The sequence below is a fragment of the Rousettus aegyptiacus genome, unplaced genomic scaffold (genome assembly GCF_014176215.1).
Source record: "Rousettus aegyptiacus isolate mRouAeg1 unplaced genomic scaffold, mRouAeg1.p scaffold_m13_p_6, whole genome shotgun sequence".
Taxonomy (NCBI): Eukaryota; Metazoa; Chordata; class Mammalia; order Chiroptera; family Pteropodidae; genus Rousettus; species Rousettus aegyptiacus.
The window spans coordinates 94,017,937-94,045,367 of NW_023416309.1; the positions used below are offsets into that span (position 1 = coordinate 94,017,937).

A 27,431-nucleotide genomic window follows, 5' to 3' on the forward strand; every position below is an offset into this window, starting at 1 on the left:
TAAATCCAAAAGATTTTTCATTTCTATAATCACTTTCCAGAAAAACTTGGAAGTTCAAAAATTATTCTATGAGATCTCTCTCTCTCATATTAAGTTGATCAGAGCCTCTGTTAGCTGATACCCTGAAACATGGAGACATTTATGCTGGGAAAGGGGAAAATATTAATCAGGGTTAACTGTGAAATATGGGAATATCTGACTATATTATTTCTGGCTACAGACAGGTTTTTCAATCTCTGTTTAGTCTTAAAAGAAATACATCCAAATTAGTGTGTCTGTGTGTAGGTGGGAAGAACCACACATACATTAATACATTTATTTTTGGACAAAAGCTACTATGTGTTTATTAAGACATTTCTGTTAACTTAAATAAGTACAGCTGGCTCAAAAAAATCATTATCCATATATCACTACACATTCGGGAAAGTTCATGAGAAGATGTAGCAGGACAGACTTCTCTTGTGACTCAACTGAATCTGAAGAAAGAACAGAAGAAATTACACATTTGATTATAATTGCTGATTATCAACAAACATATACTGGCAATTAATTTTGGGAGGCAGGATAGCTGGACTGCTTTCCCCTTCTGGCTAATGTTTTGCTTACCATTCCTCCACCTTCAAAAATTCTTTTCCCTATTTAAGTCTATATGCACCCCAAGAATCTCTCAATATTTATGAATCTTGGAGGAAACCAAATTAGTTAATGATGATGAACAAGCCAACTGCAAAGCTCTACCTCAGAACAACCACCATCTCTCTCAGGTCAAAGATCAAGCCATGGGAGAGGAATCGTGTCCTACTGATTTAAATTTGGAGCAGCAAAACTAATGACCAGCCATTAACTAGCTCTGTGACAAGCCACTCACTATTCACTAGCTACTTATAATCTCTCAAGAAACATGTATGAAATAAGAGAGTTTGAGCTCATGGAAGCTGTATTTATATCTGAAAATACTTATCTCTCACCGTTAAATCTATTCTCTTTTGTGGATTAAATGTTCTGTCATTACAATTTTAATGACCATTACTGAACAAAATATTAAAGAGCCAACCTCCAAAGAAAGAAGCCAGATTGTTGTGATTTGGGATAAGAAGTTCCCAAGGAAGATGTCAGTCCAACCAGGCTCTTCCTGATCTATTTCCATCCCACTCCCCTAACTGAATATCTAGCAACCCAAGGGCAAAGAAACAAAAATCAGCTGATGTGGTTGGTCCCCCTGCCACTGACAGCTATAGGTGTAACCTTAGAACACGAAGAAGCAATTTAAAAGGATTTTCTTACCTCATATAATCTCTTTAGAAGTCTGAGTAATGATGCAACCTGAAAAAATAAAAGACAAGACATCTAAACTGCTTTGTGATTACCCAGAGTATTGTCAATCAGATCACAGAATGGCATTTAGGAGTATTTGCGGGGGGCGGGGGGGGGGGGCGGAATGTAATCACAATCATTTTCTCAGGCAGCTAGATTAAGACTCCTCAATCTGACATTCTGAAGGATCCTAATGTTAATACCTCAGATTTTAGATAAAAGCATTAAGCTTACCTCAAAGCATCAAATTGGAGTCTATAAATATCTGACTGGCCATACCCAATAGTAATACTGTCAGTCCAACTCACTTGCTAGAAAGTCTCACTAAAAAGCAATGCTCTGGTGAAAACTCTAATAGCCTTTGGGGCCTACTTAAAAAAAAGAAAAATTCAGTTATAATAAACCAAAGCACTGGAAGAGATTTTCTAAGTGCAATAAGACTCAGCATTCTTTTATAAAATCCAAACTGAAAGAATCAGTCCAAAAATGATCTGAAATGAGAATAACAGAATATATCAAATTTCCAATATAACCCATTTTCCTTTCAAAGTAGAACTTGAAACCATATTATTCTTCACTCTATTCTTTTTTCACAACTATATCCTCAAAATCAATTTACATGCTTTCTTTTCTTCACCTCAGATTTCACTTTATTTTGAAAGCAGGCCTTCGCTGAAGCATATAAACATAAACATGGTAGCATTCACTACCGACACAAGGGAGCAAGGAAAGGGGGCTGTGATTTAAGTCACAGGTTTCCAGCTCTTCGGTTCTCCCTGAAGAGCCACCTGTCATTTACATTTTTTAGCAACGACACAATTAGATTTTGTTTGTTCCTGCTTTATAGCCAAATAGGTTGAGTGCCAAAAGGAACCTGGACAGAGCATAACTTCTGGATATTTTTGAGGTTAATATCCTTATTTACAGTTTATAGCTGCAGGGAAATAAACATCCATGGAATAAACAGCAAACTGGCAAATTAACAAAGGTGAATCTAAACACTAGGCACCAAGAAAGGGGCAACAGTATTAAAGTAGCTCCTTTTCCGCAAATTAATAATTTATAATTGTGACTGATTAATAAATTACAATTAATAAAGTACAATTAATAAATTGTACATAATTGTAGAATTAGAAATGTAATGATGGTTATCTCTTCATATTTTCAAAAGAAACCTACAGGTATTTGTGACTTTTAAACATGAATAATACCTACCTATACATCAGGGCCTTTCCCTTTTCATTCCCCAAAGCAAAATATCCACTTCTGGGAGAAAAATCCATGGTATGAACAAGAGAAATAGTCTTCTTTTTAATGACTGGGAAGTTTGAAAATACTGTACAGGAAGGAAGGTGAACCTGCAGGAAATAATAAAAAGCTTTAAATTTTAACAACTGGGAACTCATCTTTCATAAATTTTACTCTTCAATCTATCTTGTTCCTGGAACAAAAAGTTTATTCTGATTGCGGCACACATGAAGTACAGTTCTATCCATGTAGCAAAACACTTCAAAATTAAAATTTGATTTTCATTGTGCTATTAAAAAAGGGGGAAAAGAGGGAAGAGATGAAAGCGTTTTCTTGATGCTTTTAATACCGCAATTAGCATGGTACCTGGGAGATTCAAGTGTTTGCTGAATGAATAAATCAATGAATACACTAAAGTGAAAGTCAAACAGCAATACCCATTAATGCTCTACCTTAATGACCACAGTAAAGAATTCTAAAATTTGGTTACAGGGAACAGATACTTAAACTGTATGAAGAGTCTGATTTTATACAAGTGAAACCTGGGCAGAATCATACCAAGTATTCCAACATCACAGAGTTTGCTTTTTACACTTTTACTTTTCAACTATGTGATTACATTCTTTGCCTTCTACACTCTCCCCTCAGGGAGGACAGAAAATACTGGTTCATCAAGTGAAACTGTGTTCTGACTTAGAGCCAAAAGCTCACCTCGAGGCCAGGCCTAAGCATGAAGGAGAATTTCCTTCTGCAAGAGTCTTCTTCTGGGAAAAATGAGCCCAAGTCTAAGACAGATAAGACAAATCCTCACCCAGTTTGGGGATAAATAAAACTCACGCATGGAAGCAGTTGCCTTAAGCAGACTAGGATTTTAACAACTCTCACTTTCAAACGTTCTCTAGCTCTTCCTAGAAAATAGCACCTCCATGTTTAAATACATGGAGTCACCATTCAGCTACTTATCTTGGTAGTCTGTCATCCTACATGGTTTTACACGAGACTAAACCATCCAATCAAGGTGATTTTCAGAGACAAGTACTGGGTAGAACCCATTAATATACGTATACATCTATCTATTAAACAGGTTTCAGACAGTCACTTATTAGGCCCTACTCCCTCTGATATATACCTATTGACCAACAGGTCCAGAAAATAAAGTTTATAGTGAATCTCCAAGCCATTTTCAATTATTCTCAACTTCTCCAGAAGGCAGGTTCTCCCTGTACATCACTGCATCACTGCAAAGGCATTAGTGTTAATGAGAAATGGTCCTGACCTATCACAGCTAAGAAGTTGGCAGTACCCAATTTGAGCTTAACTTTTAACCTTCTTAAACACTACCCTATACAAGTCCTTGAAAAATTTAAGTGTGTGCATGTATACAGAAAGTATTTAAAGCACACTGGAAATTTAGAAGAGAAGCCACAACACATATAACGCAAAATGTTTTACACTTAGTTTGGGAATGCAGAAATTATGAGTTTTTGATAAGTGGTTTGGCTTAATTGTGTTTTGCTTAGGTTATAAGTTTATACCCTCCAAACATGCACCAACTTTGAACAGGTGATCCAATGGCATCACACCTCACTTTTGTTTCCAACCTATATATAAACTGATACTCAAATTATAGCCAGACATTTGCTCATTAACGTCCCTGGCATGACTGAAGCTTGGGGAGCTGCTTTCTGACTCTTCCAAAACAAAACAAACCAGAACCAACCTTTCTACTTGAATGACTTCTTAAAGATTATTATATTAAACCACCCTTATTTTGTAATCTAAATTGGAAAAAGTCTCCTAATTTGGATTCATGTAACTTTATACTCAAATCAATTGCTTATTAAAATAGGGAACTCCCTAACAGGGCAAAAATTGGGGCACAAGACACAGCAATTTTCTAAAGCCCACTTTTACCAGAAGGTAGCTGTGTGTTTTTATAGTTAAATAAACAGAACGAAGTACCAGAAACACTGTGGTAAATACACACATTTACAAATGTATTATGTAAGTGGTGTCCCCGTAGATGTGGTGCTCTCATGCAACAAATAACCTACCCAACCCTACATGGTGGCCAGGCCCTCTCGCCACAGGCCAGTGTGTTACTCCTGATGGAGGATAAGCGCCAACGTATTGACAACGCGTTTTCGTATTTTATCTCCTCTACTGACTATCAGGGGCAAAAAAAAAAAAAAAAAATGTTCACAATTTCCTTCTAAGAGACTCAATTATATCTACAAAGTCCTCAGTGTAACCTCTCCCTGCATTAGTACATCTTCCCTCTGACCAATGACTGTACCCGGTGAGAAGCTGGACGTGCTCTAACCTCTCTTTAGGCTCTTGTAGTAAAAGTTGTAACTGAACAATTAATCAAGAAAAAGCCCCATAAGAAATCGACTTTTCTACCTCAGAAAATTCCCTTTATCTCCAACACCATTTCAGTCATTTAAGGCCTCAGATAGCAAAAATTCAACAAGTAAAAACTCATTTATCCTTAATTTAATGGATAAGAAGTTCCACAACTTTCTACTACATAAAAGATTACAGATGTAAAAACAATTTAACTTCTGGGTCTCTTACTGGTACGGTGGTTTACATTTATATTCACTGAGTTGTGCTGGGATAACAGAACTGTTTGGATCATTATAAGAGATTGCATTTAATGATATTAACACTGTTTCACTGAGGCATTCTGAAGCTGCTATGCCTGGCTTCTTTCCATTAGATATTATGGTTGACTACCATTTAAAAAATGGGATTTGGTGGTTACTAATGAATTCCTTGTGTGATCTTGTCACAATAAAAAACCATAAATGCTGCCATAATCAGCGAAGCAAACTAGGCAGAACTAACAACTAGGTGTCTTACAGAATATATTACGTCAACATGAAATAGATTCCATGGTTTTATAAAACAATTTACTACCATTAAAATTATAAAAGGTTAATGTGTACGAGTCCACCACTCCCACTAGAGGAGTGGAGATTTTAAAGCTGACTTGAATTAGAATCTTCTCTTTTATCAGATGATTCATTCAACAGAGAGGCAATAAAACAATACTATATTTTTCAAACTCTTCTTCTAGCAGACACCTTTCTCTCCTCAAAGAAAACCTCATACAGAATGTCGGTATGTACCAGATAACAGCAAGGCTGTTCTAAATGATACAGGTGAGAGCTCGGCCTCCTCCTTGACCTACTTGCCATCTGAAGTCCTATACACATTCTAGAGCTCTGAGGAATGCAGCTGGATACCACTAAAGTGCTATAAAGAATATAGTACCTGAACGCACAGTTCAGCCCTTTACTTGCTGTTGACTTTGGGTAAGTTAATCAATCCCTGTGGATAGTTACTTGGCTCAAAAATTTTTGTAGGATTCTTTGTAAATCTTTGTAAACTATACACTATTATATAGAGCTGATGAATATGCAAGAGTCTTTGCTGAGTGAGCAAGATAAAAGTAATAGTCTCTGCTTACAATCTGTTGGTATACACATACTGTAGCACAATGTAATACTGCTATTCAAATTTCTATTCCATCTGTAAACCTGGTGCCTAGAGCAAATGCCTGTTAAATGAATGAAGAAACTGGTTCTGCCTAAAAGGAAGGAAACTTCAGAGATGTGATGACATTTAAGCTGAGGGCTGAGGGCTGAGGTTGGGTACAAAAGAATTACCATAGGCCTGAGGCTGTTATCCTTAGAAAGGCCTACTGGCAAGGGTGGCCCTTACTTAGATGGTGTCTGACAACTTAACTGATAAAGTTCCCTACACTGATATGAAACTTTCTCTAAATGACAAGGATGGTTCCCTGTGCCTAAAACAATTGCACAATGTGGTCTATGCTAAACACCTGCCTTTAGTTCTGGGTACCTCGAATTTTGGTACGTGTTAGGCAGAGGGTAAGTACATGATAAACCTCAATAAAAACCTTGGCACCGAGTCTCTTAATGAGTTTCCTTGGTAGAAAACACAACACATGTTGTTACATCTGTCCTTGGCAATGTGCCCTGTGACTCCACTAGGAGACTGCATGAAGCCAGCACCTGGTTTCCTCCAGACTTTGCCACATGCTGATCTTACTTTATGTCCTTTCTCAGTAGTTAAGTCTTAGTTGGGAGTCCCCCCAGGAAAGCACCAAACCTGGGGTACGTCCGGGAACTCTTGGCACAGAGGTATATTCATGACTACTATCTAGCTATTTAAATTGCAATCTTTTTACACAATTTATTTTCAAAATCTAAGAATTGCCTCTACTGGCCTTAAAAAGGTAGATGAGGGAAGAAAACTGCACAGGAAAGAAGTGTTTCCCTTAAACATAGTCTTTAATATATGTGCTGAAAGAAAGAAACCTCTGAAAATGAAGAACAACCAGTTAAGAAATATTCCGCATGGAAGCACAGCTTTTCAAAAAGAAATGAATTAACACAAATTTAGTGGCTATTGTACATCATTTCTATGACCACACCCCGAAGCTAGAATACTAGCAATTTCATGGAAAGAAGCTACTCTTTTTAAAGTAATCCAACATTCTCCTTTCCTGTCATCTTTCCATGTCTTCAACTTAAATTTTAAAGTTATCAATAATAAAAGGGAAGGATAAAGAAATATTACCAATCTGACTGCTTCTTTCATTTTTTCTGAAGCAATTGCCAAGATTTCTGTAGTAGGATTGAAGGTCAGAGAAGTAACACCTGTAACTAAGTTCATTATAGCTTTTATCGGCTTTGGGTTTGTTTCTTGAAGACAAGAATCTTGATTGTATATGTTTACCACTCCACAATTAGAACTGGAAAGAGAAAAGAGAATAATACAACAGATTAAAAACCAGCAAAAGAGATTTCACAACCTAAGTAAATACAGATACTCCTCAATATGATATTTGCAGGAATCATATATAGTATGTTACAAAGGGACCAGGGCTGGACAGTTCATCCTAAGGCAAAAAAGGCAGACATTCTTTCAGTTCTACTCCAGCTTGGTGAACTCTTGAAAACCCTGGCAGCTTTTCAATTGTGAGTCTAGTTAGAAAACTCAAGAAAGCACAGACTCTCCATTATTCATTCCTTCAAAAAGGTTTACCAAATGTCAACTTTAACTGTTTAAGTGCCTGGGATGCAAAGGTTTATGGCTGACCTAGCATTCCAACATGTGAATGAGAGCTGTCCTTCCCCCATTAGATCTCCTCTCTTTTTTTTTTTCTATTTTATTTGTGAGAACTTCCAAAACGGTGCCAGACAACAGATGTAAAAGCAGGCATCTTAGTTTTGCTCTACTGGGAATATCTACAGTCAAGAGTTATGAAAGTAATCACCCACTCCAAGTTTACTGAGCCATTTACCAGCAATGAATTATACACAATACTCATAAGAAGTGAATCCTAACGACCTTACCATTAACAGAAATATCCACAAACAAGAACTTTCAGTTAATATTTTTGATCTCAATGTTCAGACCACCTAATGTTATGGGAATCATTTTTAAGAAGCAGGAATAAGGTACTTGTAACTCATAGAAACTTAATTCGCAAATGTAGTATACACCTGAAATATGCAAGAGTCCTCCTCCCTCATACTATGACAAGTCCACTCTCCTGGCTGCTTAGGCTTAGAGCCTGAGAATGTTACTGCTTCTCTCCCATCTCAATTTTCTAAGCAGTTATGACATCCTTCACAAACACCACTTGCCCATCTCCTCTGTTCCCATTCCCAGTGGCCTGGTGATGGTCCTTACTACTTAATGCCTGCCTGGAGTATGGCAATGACCTCCAGACTTGTCTCTCTGCACCTCTGTTGCGCCTCCAAAGGCTGCTATGAGAACTACTTGTCTCAAAACCCTACAATTCATATAGGATGATTCCCCTCTGCTTAAAACTCCTTCACGGTTTCTCTTTCCACTCAATAGGACGACGACACTCTGCAACACAGCATCAAAGACCTCTACGAGTTGTTCTCTGCCTGCTTAGCTTTACCTTCTAACTCCTTTCGGAGTCATCCCATCTATACTCCACTTAGAACACACACCTGAATTCCCTTACCCCTTCTAATATCTTTAATGCCTTTCTCTAAATACTATGGGACCCTCAAAATGCCCAGCTCACGTGCCAATATCTCAAAAAAATCTTTTCCAGATGTTCATTTATGACAGCCTTCTCCATTCCTTATACTCTTAAAAAAAAAAAAAACCACTACATCAACTTCTGCCCTTAGGAAGACTTGCCTTGTAAACAGACATACATGTATATAAGCTCTGCACCGTGGGATCATGAACTATAAGAAAGTGATGATGCACTGTTCTATCTCCCAATTCCTAGGTCAATATTCAATAAATGTTTTTTATGAATTAAAAAAACAAAGCAAAACACATCACTGAATGAAACACGTTTTCTTCCATTGTAAAACATAAATGTTCTAAAGATTCTATTCTCTAAATGATGTAAAAACCCATTTTTTGTTTAATGGGAGTGCTAAACATTAAAGGACTAATAATTCCAGGCCCTAAATCATAATGAAGTCCACACTTTTCTATAGCCCTAAATTATCCAATATTCTTTTAAAATAAAATCAAAATATTTGGCAAGTGGCACTGTGGAAAGACAGAACTGAGAGGCAGACAACCTGAGTTCCAGATCCAGCTCTGCCAGTAATCAATTTAATGAGTAACAACCAATAAACAAAACTTAAATTACCTAAAAGACCTGTTTCCTTATCAATAAAATGATTTCAGTTGCATCTCACAGAACGCTTCAGAGCATCAGTTCCCTGTCGATTAAACAAAGGCTGCCCAGAACGACTTCCCAAGTATGTTCTAACATTGATATACAAATGTACATCAGTTAATCTAAGGAGATTAACTGAAGCTGTAAAAAACAATGTAAATGAAAAGAGCGCTTTACAACGTTCTTGGTTTCCCTATTTTCCTATCAGAATTGTAAACAGGAAGCATCCGCTTTAAGTCAGTACACTGAATGAGAAGAGTTAACAATATTACCAGATGAGTTTAATCAAAGACAGAGTTAAATTCTCAGCAGCAGAAGACAAGAGTTTCACACCGGTACTAGGAGGGAGGGGGAAGGGTGGAGGGAGAAGGAAAGGACTGGAAGGGGAGGGAAGGAAAGGGAAGGCAGGGAGGCAACACCTGGCCAGTCAGACGTCAGACGTGTTCAGGTTTTCCTACCAATCCACCACCAGCACCCTACCTGCCTGATCAGAAATTCCTTCCACAAGCCTTAAGGCCTTTATAGGTTTCACAATAAAAATCTAATAATGGTCTTTGACCAAGCACATCAGAATTCAATTACAATGAAGGGCAATTAAAATCAAATCAGTGTAAACTACTACCATTAGAATCTTTCCTGTTTGGGCCATTCAAAGGAGATTAATAAAAGTGATACAAAAAAGAGAGGCAAAGAGAAAAAAAAAACGAATTTCACATATTTGAGTGAAGGTAATTTTTATGCAATTATTCTTGCCCCACATAAGGCAAAAGCAGTTTTGCTTAAAATTAGCTACAATTAGTGTAAACACCATTCTTCATTTCAAAGGAGCTTTATTCCCAGAAGTTCTGCTAATCATAAATTGTTGCCATGGTGCATACTACTCTGGTAAATACTGGGCTCAGGCTGAAACACCCTTCCCTACAGGTTCGGCACAGGCGTGGTGACTAGAGGTAACACAGGAAAAGGAGGGGCCTTAACCAGAGCACTCCAACCCCAAGGTACCTGCCAGTGTCCTAGTGCCTATGGCAGATCAGGTAATGCTGACCCCGTCTTCAAATTCCACAGCCTGGCTCTACTTCCCTTCCCTCCCAGGCCCACAGGTATAGTAGCTAACCAATTTTCTGAGTGTTAGGGGTATTTACAAGCAATTTCCCCAATTTCCATCTCAAAAGAGAGAGTAAAGTGAAGAAAAAATGGTGAGTATGCTATACTTCTGGAGAGCAAGACCCACTTAACCTCCCGCCCAGGGAGGATTTGACTGATATCCCCTTATGAATCAATTACATTTAGTCCAAGAAAAGTCAGAAAGATCCATTTCTGGAAGTTCTAAAATTACAGGTGCTAATTAGTGGTTTGATAGGTAACACAGTTTAGAATTACAGGTTAAGTATCTAATATCTCCTCTTCCCATCCTCCATCTTTAGAATCAAGGAGGGGATAAAGCCATCTTTTCCCCAGTGTAATAACCATTTTTTCCATTGATAACACAATAACATGTTCTAGATAATATTTTCAAAATTTCCATGTTAGTAAAAAGTGTTTCCAAAGAACATGATTTTGGTTTATACCACCTAGCCAGATGAAGGCGAAAATGCTTTAAGTATCTTTAGGACTTGAACCCAACTTACCTAATTCTATTTCCTCATCAACGGCAACTAGCTAAAATAGTAATTAGAAAACGTGATGTGATCACATCGATGTTTCAAACATAAGAAACAATACAGTGATGTAAGGCAGTCCATTATCTTCTTTGCCAAAAAGCTGATAAGCCACCATCAATATTGAACACTGCATTAAGATGATAAAATGCAAACGACCCAGGTTTACAGATATCCTATTACTGAATAGTTTATAAACAGAACTACTTAAGTACCACCTAGTATATTCGATTCTTTAATATCTTCTCACTAGCACAATGTGATTAAAAATTACAAGAACCTCTCTTTACTTACCCACAAGCTACATACTGTCCATTCCTAGATGTGGCAATGCTCAATCCATATAAACTGCCTTCATCAACAAATCTGTTCAGGCACTTCCTGGAATTCACATCCCAAACATAAACTTCCCCATCCGCTGAATGAAGAGAGTCAAAAAAGGGTTTGGTTAATTTTGCTTTAAACTTGAAAGTGAACTGACCATTCTCAGTCCCTCTTTAAAAGTACAAAGGATTATAAATAAAGACCTACTATAAATGTCGTAGGTCTAGAAAACTGGCCTACAAATATTTCTTGCATATTCACATGTATAGAAAACTACAATCTCAATTAGTCACTAATGAACAATAGAGTAAAAATCACAAACTCTTAGCTTGAATTGAGCTTTTAGAAAAAGCAAAATTGGAAAAAGCGAAAAACAAAATACCCACCAGCACAGATCTTTCGACATGTATCAACAGGTACTAGAGCACCTGACTAGAACGTAAGACTAGATGATATCTAACTGATGATGATGCTGATGATAAAGGAGGAGAAGGAGATGGAGGTGAAGAATGAACTGATCCAGACAGGCATTTATAATTTAAATAAGAAGCTATGCATAATTTATCTATTACCAAATCATTTAAACAATAAGTGAATAAGCACAAATAGTTTTGAGAAGGGAGAATGTGTCCAAGATAAAGAATGTTAAATCTGAAGAGAACACAAATACTTTCATAACAGAAATGACCATCTAATTGCCAAAATCAGCCCCTTTTTCTCATTCCTAGAGCACTCAGTACTGATGACCACCCTCTTTTCCACACCCACTACAGGTTTATTTCTATAATGACCCTACGCCCATCTCACTCACCTATCAGCTTTTTGTTTCCTGTGGATATTGCTCTAAAGTTCACTCTTCTATACTCTTATCCACCCAATGAGAATTCAGTAGGTTTCACTTTATACTATTTACTTAACAAATAAAATTTCCAAAGCTATTATATGGTTATAGGTTAGGTAGTAGTAAAATATATTTGGAAAAGTTTAATTGCATTTTTTTTCAAACCTTTACTTTTGTCTGTAGGGTAATGATACAATAAAGGAAGGTGTTTACCTTAGTCTGGCTAGCAAAAGACTAAAATGGGAAGAGAAGGGATCAAAGGCAGGAAGATCATCTAGGATGTGGGTACATTAAATGGTCAGGAGGTGATGATGATTTAGCGCAAAAAAACAATGATGAATCCATGAATAAACAAAAAAACTGGTAAAGCTAAAAAGATGAAAGGTAAATTCTTTATTCAGCTCTATCTCAAAATATTCTTTACATGTAACAATATAATATGAACAATATACCAATCACATAAACTACTCCTTTCAGAAGAAAAGGAGAAGACAAGAGGGGGGAGGACAAACAAAACATAGGCAACCCCCTAAAGTTACCAAGGCTTGATTTTTAAGTACCCCTTCCCTGCTTTTTAGGACCTTTCTTATGGTAAAATAAGACCTCCAGTCACCAAATTTGTAAATATTTTACATCTACTTCCAATTTATATATCAAATTTCAGTTCCTCCACCTACCCTGCACCCCTTCTCCCCCACTCTGACTCTCCCAGCGTCCAAGGGCCATTTCATTAAGAACACTACTCTGAATCAATTCCTTACCTCCCAGAAAACTCAGCACAATATACGGAAAACAGATGCTGCTGACCTTACGTTAGTTGATTAAAAAATACAAATGTAAGAGACTCGACTTTGTGAAAGTTTGATTCCAGGCCAAAACCAGAACAAAAATTAAAGTTAACACTAAAGTTAAGAGTTTTTTTTTTAAGTTAATCCTTTTTTAAAAACTTGTAAAAAAAAAAATTGTTATATCACCAAATGCTTTTTGCTGAGGTAATAAATATATATATATTTATATATATATATAATGCTAAAATATATATGTATATATATAAATTTCTATACATAAATTTATATATATATACATATATATATGTGTGTGTATGTATATGTATATGTGTGTGTGTGTGTATATATATTTATATATATATACATATATATGTATGTGTGTGTGTATATATATAAAATGCTAAAAAGCCCTGCATAGATTGCAGGATACTACTCACGGGCAGAACCCCTCTAATGCCTCCCACTACCAAACAGCATGGGCTACACTGAGATTGTAAAGCTCCCAAAATCCTTCAGGAAAGGGAGCAAGTTGAAAGGTGACACAAGATGATCAAAAAGGCAGAAGAGCAGGAAAGCAGGAGAGACCAGCACAGATGACAAAAGTTGCTCAATAGTACTAAAGAAATATCAGGGAGGATGAGATCTGAACTGTTTCTAGACAATAAGGAAGACGATCCCAAACATGATCTAAGCCAAAAGGTACTAAAAGAAAGGGGATGAGATTCTATGTAACTTTCAAATAAAGTCTTAGAATGAATCATCTTTTAAATGAGTTATTTGTTCTCCATCTTTCCCCCAAATATGTTAGCAGTGTTTGTTACATGGTTAGCCCTTCACTATTACTAGTTAGTAAATGAGAAGGCCAAGGGCAACAAAAAATGCATTCTAAAAATAATACTGACCTTCTTACTAAAACAAGAAAGTCTAAAATCGAACACAGCTTTGGTTAAACTTGAAATGTAAACAAATTCCAAGCTTCAAAGAAGCTTCACATCATGTTATTAACTTAACTTACCTGAAGAGGCATATACCTTCTTACTATCTGAAGAGAACGTGGATGCTGCAATCCTTCCATTGATCTTCATGCTACTAATCAATTCTTTAGTCTAAAAGGATACCAAGTATTACTTATCAAATTGTTAGGAGGTGCACAGAAGAATCACGCTGTGTAGAATAAAAATAATCTAGTTCCCCAATTTGTAGCACCCACTCAGCTGTGTTTTCTCTGTACTCAGAAGTTCTCCCCTCACTGTCCACAACTTCTCCCCAAGTCCCACTGTGCTCCTCTATCTGAGATGCAGATTTAAGGACACCAGAGTATCCTACACTAATATCTTATCCTAAAAGAATAAGCAACAATTAATAATGGTTCACCTTCATTGACAGCAGATGAAAATATCCAGCAACACCATTTATAAGCAAGTAGGACCCATCTCGGGAGACCTCAAAGCTCCTCACTATCTTCTCTTTCAAACCTAAGAAAGGAAGATCCAATAAATAAGGATCAATATGGTTTTCATTAGTTATCTTTTACTGACAATTGAGAGTTTCTGACCTTTTAAAATATCTAAGTGCTCCAAATTAAACCAAATCTAGGCCCAGACACTGAATAAGTCTGACCCCAGCATTGATTTAGGACACAAATATAAAATATAAGGTCACCACAGTGTTTAGCCAACTTATCTTCACTATTTTCACTGCAGGCCAGAGACTCAGCTATCTAAACAAACAGTAAACCTACCGACCAATTCTCCAAATGTAAGCAGTAATACCTATAATTAACTAAAAGGATAAATATACTTGTCACAAAGTTCATTACCAGAAGGGAAAATACACTGATGTGAAAAAGAACCAAAAACATACTAACGTATAGAAACTAGTTGCTGGCCACCTACTAAACATCCCATGATGAATGAGAGGTCTAATCCTTAAATTTGTGTATACAAAAAAAGAGAAAAAACACAAGGCATTGGTGTATTCAAGAGTTGATTAGCTTCTCAAAATGTAACTCATGTAACCAGGTCACATGAGCTAGGCATATAAACCAGAGAGTCAATTTACTTATTTACAAAGGGACGGGTCCCTTTTTCCATGACTGAAAGGTTCATGTTGACTGTGGGAAGACTCCTGATAACAGATTGCTTGGAGAGCCAAGTTACTCATTAAAAAGTTGTCTAACAGACAGGATACATAGAGAATGAGTATAACTGGCTACCTCCAAGGAAGAGAAGTGGCCAGAGTGATAGAGCAGAAGAGACTTTTCACGACCCACCCATTTCTAAGTACTGGATCTTTGCACCATATGAACAGATTGCCTAGTCAAAAAATATATATATAATAGTTTTTAAAAACATTTTAAGTTGCTAAGTTAAAATATTAATCAGAGAAAAGGAATTTAGAAAAATCTACAGACCGTCTCTCCTATAAAGTCTTGGTCTAGACGGTCCACACTACTAGAAACTGGACCCCTTACTCTAGTCCTCCCCCCAGAGATGACACCCTAGGTCTCTTGATTGGAATCGATCCAGGCACATTATTTTCAATCCCAGCACATGCCAACACCATCTTCCAGGACTTATGTTAACCCAGTCGACCTCATTACAATGGCTTTGGTTCCCAAAAGATTCATGAAGGTGTCACTATATTTTGTGGTAACGAGGTAGGAAAATACAAAGGAGGAATGGATAAGGCAGAAGAAACATAAATTTATACCTGGTAAAGTTTATTTTTAATTACTTTATTCTTTAAATTAGTTATAACCTCCAAAAGCAGTGCTTTCCCTCCTCTGACAGTTAATCAAAATTCTACTATAACAAACCCCAGAAGAACTAGAGGGTATCCAAATTTCCTGAAGGTCAGAGAGGTGAAATAATTTGTTCAAGGAACTGAAACTCAGGTTTTCTACCTCATGGCTCATGCTCTTTCTGCAGCATCAATCGTTAATTTTACACACAAGTATTTGCAACTGCTTTTCTGGTCTAGGGGTATATATATTTCCAAATTGATTTCCCCATAATAAGTGCTCAATACAAAGTCAGTTCACTGTTTTCATTCAAATATATTATTTCAACAACACAATGACATTTTCCAAATACTAAAAGTAAAGAAACTCTTATTTTTTCATAGTTCTATGGAGAGGAAATAAGTAATTGTAAATACCATTAAATGAACTCAACTGTGGGGTGGGGGAGGTGGGAGATGGAGTTGGCCAGCTTTGTGTTCCAAAGAAACCTTACCTCTCACTTGATGCACAGGAATTAACTTTCCAGCCAGCATATCATAGACATAAAGCACCTTGCTGTGGGTACTTGTGGCTAAAACGTCTTCTCCATTAGCACTAAAGCAAGCCTTGAAGATTGGAAACTTTTCCAAATAGATGCTCTGGATTTTAGGATTTGTTTTTCCATCAACCTATAAGGAAGTACAAAACATTCCTTTTGGTTCTTTCCATAGACCCTGTAACCTGCCAGTAAACACTTTTCACCTCAAGTCTTCATTTAAAAACACATACCTGAAATAGTGACACAGAGTTATCTAGTCCAGCAACCATCACCACCTGTGCACAAGGATGGAACTGCACAGACGAGATCCGAGCAGTAGTGGGACGTTCAGCATTAGCATCTTGGCAGTTCTTCATCTGTGGAAAGATACAAGCTGGAATTTTATCAATTCAGATAGGTTAACATTATTTTCCTTAAAGCATGAAGAAAAGACATCATAAAGTAGTTCACATGCAGAAATAAGTGTACTGGAAAGGTAACCAAAAGGCCACAAATCTGCTACCAACTAGCAAGTCATTTTACTATATAAGAATCCATTCTTCCCATCCTGCAAATGAGAAGATTAAATCATTAAGGTTTAGAGCATCAGGATACAGTCATTTCCCCAAGATACACCTATTAGGGTTAAGAGACTTTGACCTCCAGGGAAATTTTTCTTAAAACCCCGACTCTGGCATCTTTGCATTCGTGGCACAAAATAAGAGGCACTGTGTGGTCATCTCCACAGTTCTATAGCTGGCATGAAGTGCTTATGTTTTCCGGGGTACATAGTTGTTAGTTTAAAGCGATGAGGAGCTAATGCATCATTTTATTTACAATTATTTCTTTTTTAATAGGTTTTTCCCTCTGAATTAAAATTTTCAATTATATATATATATATATATGTCCAGTGATTTTATATATATACACACACACACACACACACACACACACATATATATATATTATATATACACTTTGTAACCACTGGACTTAAATTTTTATGGTGACTACATTTTTGGTGAAGGTAAATTCACCCTTTGAGGAGCTCAATGAATTTGTTCCTTAAGGTGGGGGAAGAGAGAATCACTGTCTCCTAATAATTAACCTTTCCCATCTAAATATACATGTCACCATTTTGTAATGGGGAAAAATATCTCTGTCAGAGAGAGATCTGTTCATTTAAAGATATTTAACTGAAGCGTTGTGCTGGGTAAGTACTTGGTTACCACAATGAACAAGCTGAACACAGTGATGAGTTAGAAAGTAACTAGTGGAGGCTGCTTTAGATGGGATGACCAGGAAAGACTTTTGTAAGGTGTCATTTGAGCAGAAAGGTGATAATGAGATGGCCATTAGCAGTGCCTGAAGAACAGACAGGCGGAAGGAAAAGCAAAGGTTCTGAGGCTAGAAAAGACTCTGCGGATTTGAGAAACAGAAAGAAAGCCTGTGTCGGTTGAGAAGGAAATATGGGGGGGAAGGTTTAGATGTAGGCAGAAACCAGATGATGAAGGGCAGTGTTTTCAAAAAGCGATGAAAAGTGACATGACCTGATGTTTTATTTTTAAAAGATCCCTCTAGCTGCTACATGAATAGCTTAGGAAGAAGTAAAGTGAAAGTGGGGAGACCAGTCACAGAGCCACCGCAGTATACTGAGTGACAGATGACAGCAGTATAAACTAGGCTGGTACCAACAGAAATAAAGAGAAATGCAAAAGGAAAAATCAAATAGGATTCCTAAAAGATTCCTGGGGACATAATCTTCTTGATCACTTTTGCAAAAAAAAAATTTTTTTAAACCAGCTTACGTATTTATCAAGGCAAAATGACATTTAATCCCAAACACATTTAATCCCACGGATAAAAGGAATCCATACATTTTTAACTGGAAAGCATACTGGATTTCCGAAGTAATCAGCTGGATAACCTAACTTCACTGGCTCTCACCTTTAATATTCCTTTAGGAAGAGAAGCTGATGTGGATATGAAATTCCCCGTCCTTTGCAACAAATCATCTTCCTCTTCTTCACTTTCATCTAAGTCAAACAAACCCACAAAATTTATTTTTAGAATCAAGGAGATGGCCATTACCTACCCCATAAGTCTATAGTTCAAACTTCAACTCCCTTCTCAGCCTCCCTATCTCAACCACTTTATTTAAGCTGCAATTGGTAAAAGTAAAACAGCGAAATAAATTTTAAGGGGAGAAAAGAGATGACACAAGCTCAATATATACGGTGCAAATCAAAGCCTGACTCTGGAATAAAAAACACATTCACAGACAGTAACTAAAGAAAGATGAAATGAAGCTAAAATAAAGTCAGTGTTGAATTTAAAAAAAAAAAAATCATAATTGTTGCAAAATTGGTAATAGGGTGAACAGTAGACCTAGCTTAACAACTCACATAAAAAGAACTGGAACTTAGAGCTGAAAGATCACTGTTGGCAAACTATCAGAGCTTCAAAGAGAGCTAATAGGGCTGCTTTACCCTGGAGAAGACCAACAATTCTAGTAAAAAAAGGCTGAGAGGCTGAGCAGTTTTTACAACACTCCTGAGGCTAAGAGAGTAAAAACCAGCACTAAAAGCCCTCTAAGGTTCATAAGTGAGGTCTGGTAAACCACCAGGTTTAGGATTGAGGACACAAAAGGCTACAGATTAAGGGTGAAATCAAAGAATTATGAGAAAATTCTCCAGAAACTGAAACTCAACTCTGAATCCTCACAATATCTCACTGGAATAAGAAGCTGAAATTGATAGTGCCCCTTACCCAGCTACTTACCCAGAAACAAATACAGTTGACCCTTGAACAACGCAGGTTTGAACTGTGTGGGTCACTTGAAAAAAATCCACATATACATGGTCCAGCACAGATCAAACCTGCATTGTTCAAGGGTCAACTGTATACAAATTCTCTGGAGAAAGATATTGTCCCAGGCTTCTATCAATACTGTTTTTATATACAATGTCCGCACTCAGTGAAATATAATCAGGTCAAGATAACTAGACTAAAAACCTAAGGAAAAAGAGAAAATCCTCATAGAAAATCTAAATAGTGGAATTATCAGATATAATCTAAAAACATGTTTAACATGTTCAAAGATAATGAAAGACAAGATACAGAATTGAGCCCGAGAAATTAACTGCAAGATCCTAAAGGATTTTTTTTAACAGTATATCAAAATTAGTTGGAGAATTAGTGGTCTGGAAAATAGACCAGAAAAAAATATTCAGACTAAAGTACAGAAAAGAAAAAAGAAAATACAGAAAAGAATATAGAATATGTTTGTAAAAAAATTACTTTACATGTAATTCATAGACTAAAACAGAAATATCTGAAGAGATAACAGGTTAAGAATTTCTAAAACTTAAAAAAGACATCAAGCCAGATTCAAGAACCCTATGAAGATTTAGCAGACTACAGAGCAAGCTAAAAAGACTGGTGGAGGGCAAACAGGGGATAAATTAACAAAACAGCAACAATAAAACTATCCATAATATTAAGGAATTACTGTTGATTTTTGAGCTATGTGATAATAGCATTATAGTTATGTTTAAAGGAGGGAGAAATTCTCTTTCAAAAATACTCAATAAAGTATATATAGATAAAGATAATATGTTGGAAATAACTGTAAAGCTGGGTTCTACTCATCACTTGGCCGATAAGAAATAAACCTTGGACAAGTCAATTTAATCTATCTGAACTTCACTGTCATTTGTAAAATGAATCAGACTAAGGTATCCCAGATGACAGCAGACTGGCTAATTGTTGACCTAATCCATTTCCTTTTTCTCCAGGGCACAAAGTTAAACTACACTTCCTGATATCTCATGTAGTTGGTGTGGCCTCATTACTGAGCTATGGCCAATAAAATGTAGGTGAAAGTATCATCTACCACTTATAGGACAGGCCAATAAAAATCTCCTTTGGGTGCACCTCTTTCTCTCCCCCTATAAGCCAAATGAATGTCAACATCTTGGGCAACTTTGAAAGACCCAGCCTGAAGATGTCAGAACCTCTATAAACTTTGGTCTCTAAAGGTGATAATCTAAAATAGATTATTACCCTCTCACCACCTCAATTTTACTGACATAAAAAAATTTCTACTGGATTATGCCACTAGGACCTAGGAGATTTTCTGTTTGAACAACCAGCATAACGTTATCTATAAGTACATGGATCTAAAATGCTGTGCTTCTATGAATGCAGCACTCTAAAATGGATAACATATTTCATCCAGAAGGAAGAATAGTGACCAAAGGTACAGAAATTTAGTTGTGTAAAAAAAAGGTTAAATGACAAAGGATATTTAACATGTTAAAAAACAAACTTGGAGAAAGATTTCTCAAATAACAGAAGAGTTTTATATGAACGAAAGGTAAGATTCTATATCTTCAAAAGGTAAGATTATAGTAGAGTGCAGGAAAGTAAATTTCAAAGGCAAAAAAATCCTAACAATTCTTACAGAGAAGGGAAGAAAGACTATAATATTTGATATATTTAAGCAGAGGATAAATTATCACCTAACAGATGTTGTAGAAAAGATTTTTGGAGGAATAAAGTCAGCCTACATCACTAAGATCCCTTCAACCTCTACAAGTATCTGGCTGGAAAACAGAAGGTAAACTACTTAACAAATTGAGTTTTCCAAAATAATTATATAAAACAACTGGCTCCTCGTATGGGCTCCCAGTACTTGAATATCATGAGGACTGACAGGGGTGGAAAGAAGGGAAGGAGAGGTGGTAGTGGTAATCACACAGAAACCCATAAGACAGCAAGGATGCTAAGAAAGAGGCTCCCGCACTGTGCTGGAGGATACACTCAGGACTCCCTAAAGGATTTCAAAGGTCAATTTCAAGTCTAAAAATTCATAATTTGAAGGACATAAATTAGATCTTGGCCAAACCATCCAATGTCATAATATCTAAACTCAAAGATCTAAAAAGCAGAAAAGTTACAGTACAAGCCAAATTTAAAACCGGATTTGAAAAATAAGTTCTTATAAAGTGACCAACATTTGGGCCTGACTTGACATGTGCTCCTTTAGGAAGATATCCCATTTCCCAGGAGACAGTGAGATTAGCTGCCAATATCTTCAGAAGAGACTTTGAATCAAGAACAGTACTACTCATTTTTCCTTAATCCTATGCTATAATGCAACATAGTTTTGTTCAGAAAAAAAGTCATAGAATTCATCAATTACTGTCCTAACAGTAAGCTTGATACTACTGTAAAAGGGCTTCCCTCAGAGAAATGGTAACTTCAAAACTAAACACTAAAAAATAAAAATATCCAGTTGAAAAACTAGGTAAGCCTCATGAGAAATATCAAATAATAACAAAACAAGAATAAGCATTTATTTACTACCTTAAACAGAGATATCAACACTTACCATCTGAAGATGTTTTCCGCTTATTAGTCTCTACCCAAGCGGGTACTCCCCCCATGGCATGCTGGAATCTAAGCAAAAATATAAAAAGTTTTGGTGGTAACCGCTGTAAGTTCACAGAGCTTGATACATTTAAAAAGTATAGGTCCAATCATCCTTGAGAGCATACACAAAATCTCTTCCAAAGGAGTTATTAGCTTTAAGAACGGAAAGGCTAATCACACAGAATAGTCTCAACACGCTTACATTGGAAACTTTATCTAAACTACTCCTGTATATAAGATATATTTACTGTTAATTATTTGCATCTAGTTATATGGATGAAACTAAATGAAAACAATTAATTCATATCAACATATCCCAGATCTTGGGTCTAAATGAAAAAGTCTCTTTGTGCTTATAAGCCAATGCTATAGTATACAGATTATATGATAGAAAATGTGTGAAAGAAAATGACCAAACTTGTAACAATATACAAAACTTTCATCATATATCCTTTGAATAAAATGGGAGTTTCACTCTGGAGAAAATAAGCTTTAGAAGAAGCATAACAGGGCTGGTATCTAGAAGACTGCAAAGAGGCATTTTAATTGTTTAATGCAGAAGGACAGACACGGACACCAAACCAAGCCTGCTAACCATAAACAACTAGAAAACTGCACAAAATATATGAAACTGTTTTCAGAAATTGGATGACAAACCACATAGGACTGTGGTCCTTAAGAGAAGGGAAATTGAAAGCATTTTTAAAAGACCCTGGCACGGAGCCAAGGAAAAAAATATCAGACTTTAAAGAGATTAAGATGACAAGATTTTGAGGGGCAATGGATTGTAGAAGAGTTCCAGAAATCTGCACAGAGGTCCACAGACACTTTTGTTGACTAATAAGCTGCACACTCATAAGATGAAAACTCCATGAGGTCAGACCAAGAACTACTAGGGAGCTGATGACTACACAATACCAAAAAGCTCAGACCACTTAGAGTGAAGATCTTACTGAACATCCAGTAGAGATCCCAGAAAGGGCATGCCTTAGTAATGGACCTAAACAGCCTACAATACAATATGCTACTCTAAAACGAAGCTAAAGACAAATGTTGAAAGGATCGAACTGATCTCCAAGCCAATGAACTTCCTTCCAACACTAAGTTCGACACTCATTTAAAACAAAAAAAACCAAAATCCAGACTACTAAACAACTTAAAATTCACATTCCTCAGAACCCAAATCAAAATTACTAAACATGTGGAGAAGCAAAAAAACATAATCTGTAACGGGAAGAAAAATCAGTCAACAGAAACAGACATAGTAATGACAACAGAAATAGCGCAAAAAGACTTTGAATTAGCTAATATAAATATATTCAAGTATTTAAAGAAAGTATAACATAAGGGAAAATAGGAACTAAACAAAAGAGGCTGAAAAGATCCTCTAAAGCTGAAAAATATAGTATCTGAAATAACAGATTCACTAAATTGGCTTAACAGATTCAAAAGAGTACGTACTGTATGGTTTCACTTATATGAAACACTGGGAAAAGCAAATCTACGAAACATAACATCAGTGGTTGTCAGGGACTAGACGTTGAAGAGAGAGGATAGACTACAAAGCGGTTCAAGAAAGCTTTTGGGGGTAATGGCAGTGTTCTGTATTTTGACTCCTTAATTGTTGTGGTGCTTACACAACAGTGGTGTGTTTAACCGAATTTACAAAAACACTTTAAAAGAGTGAATTTCACTGTGTGTAAATTATGCTTCAATAAACTTTTTAAAAAAGTGATAATCCAATAAACCTCTAGGATATTTTAAATGTCAATACAAACAAAAATAAAATATTTTAAAAGATTTTTAAAGATCTGCAAGTTTGAACTGAAAGAACCAACATGAAATCCTTATTTTGAAATATACATGTATTTCCTAGCTCTGGTCAACTGAAAGAGCCTAGAAGTTGTGAAAACCAGACGGTTTACCATATACAAATGAACAAGCAAGTAAGTAATATTATCACTGATTATATTCTGGTGATAGGATTACAATTTTTTCCCATTTTTTTTGTACTTGTATTCCCTCTTTGCCCAAAATACTAAAATTTAATAATTTCTTCCAATAGCAAAGCTGTTTGAAAATGGACATCTTACTACCCAGGAAGCTATTACAGTCAAAGACTGTGTAAATCAAAATAAACTACTGATTAAAAACACCTGGTTAAACTATATGAAAAAGGATACTTACTCTTCTTTAAGTCTCTTTTGAAGCTCATCTTTTGAAAGTTTACTTTCACAGGCATTTTTCATCATATTTTTCCGAAAACGATTGTTCACCATGTCAATCCTATAAAAAAACAAAATAGCATGCTTTAAATGACTTGTAAATAATCATTAAATAGTCGTTGCCTTTAGTAGTTTGAGAAAACATTTAACTGAACAATAGAGGTCAAGATTTGTAAAATGTAAAACATCTCAGACACACATTCTCCATTATTCCCAAACAAAAAGGAGTCTTCAATATTTTAGATCACCCGGTTTACCCTCTGAAGAGCTAATACTTAAATTCATAATGACTTATCTAGATATAACTTATGCCATTTACCTAAACAAATTCTATGTAAAACAAAGAATTAAATATATAGGCAAATATACGTTTCTCTTTGATGGACTATTAAAAAAAAAAAGATTCATAGATTTGACTATATAAAAATTTAAATTGTCAGACATTAAAAAACAAAATTAAAAGACAAATAGAAAAATGCGAGAAAATCTACAATAAATTTGACAAAAGTTTGAAATTGTCAATGTGTAAGGAGCTAATACAGCAAGATCACTAAGGTCTCATCCTGCCATTAGTGATAACATGGATGAATATGAAGGACACTATGGTAAGTGAAATAAGACAAACAGAAGAGAAATACTGAATGATCTCACATGTGAAATCTAAAAAAAACAGTAGAACCCATAGCAGCACAGAGTAGAATGGTGGTTACAAGGGGTGGGAAGGTGGGGAAAATGGGGAGGTGCTGGTCAAAAGGTATAAAGTTGTAGTTGCTCAGGAAGAATAAGTCTAGAGAGCTAACGTACAGCATGACTACAGTTAATAATGCCTTATTACATTCTGGAAATTTACTAAGAGATTTCAGGTGCTTTCACCACATACAAAAAAGGTTAGTTATATGAAGAGACAAATATGTTGATTAGCTATGGAAATCATAGTTAATTCATACAACGGACTACAATACATGTTTATAAAGTTTTTATTTTGAAGTGGGGAGAAATGCTTGCAGTACACTCGTTCTTATCTATTAAAGTACACATTGTGTGTACTAGCTAACTTTCTTTTAGCTTTTTCTCAGTTTCAGGTACTTGGCTAAGAGCTCTACATATACTACTTCATTCAGTCCCAAGAGCATTCTGACAATAGTTACTATTATCATCTCTATTTTTTAAAAAAGAGGTAGGTTCCACACATGTTCATGGTCAGTTAAGAGATAGCCAAATTAGAAGGCAAACTCAGGTCTAGACTGCAGAGAGGAGAGGGGCACAGCAGGATGCCAACATGCTAACAGTGGTCCTACGTCAGTGGCAGGATTATGAATGACCTTTTCTATACTTCCAAATTTTTCAAATCTTCACATATTCACAGAGAACTTTTTTAAAACCCGCAATATAATACTTAAAATATCCAGAAGAATTCTGAAAGAAATATTAGGCAACTTACATTTCCTCATCTTCATCTTCTTCATCTACCCAAACTGGCTTCTTTTGAGGTGGAAAATCACTTCTTGCTTCATTCTCCACTTCCGAGTCACCTGAGTCTTCTTGTACTTGAACCTAAGAAAAACAAAACACCCTGAAGCACTGAGTTTTTCATATCCAATGATGGCAGATATACGTATCTTGAAGTCAGATGGCTTGTAGAATGGTTTGCTTTTATGACCCCCTAATGAAATAAAAAACAGAATGCTACAACAGCAAATCCTGGAGATGCACAGGCAAAGTAGGATGGAACAGTCAAGGAGAGAAAGTCAACACCCTCAAAGGAAAAAGACAGAGTAAGACAAGAACAACAAAATGTTAGATGACAGACGAAGGAAATGGCAAAAAAATAAAAAAATAAAAAAAAATCGTAGAACTGCAGAAATTACAGGACCAGAGGTAGACGAGCATCAAAAGTAAAATAACATGAATCATAATTAATTCGCATTTCATATTCTTAGACATACCTCTTCCCCATTTTTAACCATTCTTGACCTGCTACCTAAAGAAACTATACTGTAACATAAAGTCTAAATCTAGGCCACAAAATAACCTCTGAAGTGAGCTTAAGCTTTCCCAAAACCACGATAGAAATGTCTAAATGATTTCTCCTTGCTCTGTTAACTGGCCTATGATCCCTCAAAGCCATTCAAATCCCACCTCACAAGAACTTTCTTTTCCTGACTAGGAAACTGTCACAAAGTTCAGCATTTTTCCAGTAGTAGTTCTCTATCTCCCTACTGGATTTCTGCAGCTTCATCTATAGGCAGCCAAAGGAGGTTCTGGCAATCAGTTGATACTTGCTAGGTCCACCTTTATTATAAAACTGCATAATTCTCGGCGAGGCTTTGCTTGGCCACCCTATGTAAAATTTCACAGTCCTTCTCCACACACGCTCATCTCCCTTTTCCCAAATCTCCCTTTTACAGTACTACCTATCTCCTGTCTTCTGCCTTTGCCACTAGTACATAAGCTCCACAGGGGAAGGGATTTTTGTCAGTTTTTATTCATTGCTGTTTCTCCTCCAGTGCCTAGAGCAATGCCTTGCACTCCCTATCTTCGAAAAAAAAAAAACGAATATAAAATAAAAGGGATGATAAAAGTATGGAAAAATTATAATCATGCAGGGTTTTCACTGCCAGGCAAAGTAGCTGACACCCAACAGGTTCATAAATGTTTGTTGAATAGACGAATACGGGGTCACTCTCAAAAGTTGGCGAGTCAATCAGTTGGGGAGATGTTAAAACGCAGATTCTCAGGCCCGTGCCCACTAATTCTGATTCCACGAACCAAGTGGAACTCCTGAATCACCACCGGGTACTGAGGCAGGCGATCGAATGACCGACCACGAGGGAAGAATCACTGAGTTTGAAGATAGTGGGGCTGAGTCGCGAAGATGCTCATCTTGATTACAGTTCGCTCGACAAATACGTCTTGAGCGCCTGCTGGATACCAGACGCAGCAGCTCCCAAAGTGGTGGGGAAAGGAGCGGTCTCGCCCTCCTCGGCGCCCGCGTTCTCCGGCTCCCGCCCACCTGAGCTCTCCCCGGCGCCGCAGGTCGCCCAGGCTCCGCCCCCGAAGGCTCGCCGCCTACCGCGCGCCCCGCCCGAGCGCGCCCAGTCCGCGCGCCGCGGACTCTCTCACCAGCGGGCCTCGCAAACGCTGCAACAGTGCGTCCTCGCTGTCCTCGACGTCGCCGAAGACCAGCTCCTCCAGGCACCGCTCCACTGCCGGCTTGTCCTCCTCCAGCGTCAAGCGGTTCCGCTGCCGGAGCCGCCTCTCCTCCTCCGCCGCCGCGACTGCGATCGCCGTGGCTGCTGCTCTCGGCCGGGCTGGCGGTTTCCGCTGGGATGCAGGAGCAGCTTTTCGGGGCGGGCCGCCCGGCCCCGCTCTGGCTCTCCGATCCGGCTTCATTCGAGTCTTCCGGTTCGGCTTCGCTCTGGTTCTCCGGTCCGGTCTCGTTCGGCTCCCGCGTTCCGGCGGCATCGTTGGGTTTGAGAAGAAACGCAGGCGCTCACGTGTACCCTCACTGCGCGTGCGCCGAGACGCCTCTCGGTCCGCTGTGGCTTGGGCCCCGGGGGACCAGAACGAGGCTGCGCAGCCTACTAGCACGTGACCAGCGCTCTCGCCCTACGTAACGCCC

The 27,431-nt window shown here is 37.2% G+C and overlaps 1 protein-coding gene across 1 annotated transcript; it reads right to left on the bottom strand.

Annotated features, from left to right (window-relative positions):
• Positions 1–306: 306 nt before the first annotated feature.
• On the bottom strand, positions 307–27,407 carry UTP18 (UTP18 small subunit processome component). Its single transcript, XM_016122117.2, has 14 exons — positions 26,933–27,407; positions 25,251–25,363; positions 23,772–23,870; positions 21,544–21,611; positions 18,096–18,184; positions 16,400–16,525; positions 16,125–16,299; positions 14,263–14,363; positions 13,904–13,994; positions 11,230–11,353; positions 7,174–7,348; positions 2,530–2,672; positions 1,285–1,323; positions 307–476 (listed from the first exon to the last, which is right to left on the bottom strand). Exons 1-13 carry the CDS (start codon positions 27,272–27,274, stop codon positions 1,299–1,301), a joined length of 1,671 nt encoding a protein of 556 aa, XP_015977603.2. The 5' UTR covers positions 27,275–27,407; the 3' UTR covers positions 307–476; positions 1,285–1,298.
• Positions 27,408–27,431: the final 24 nt, after the last annotated feature.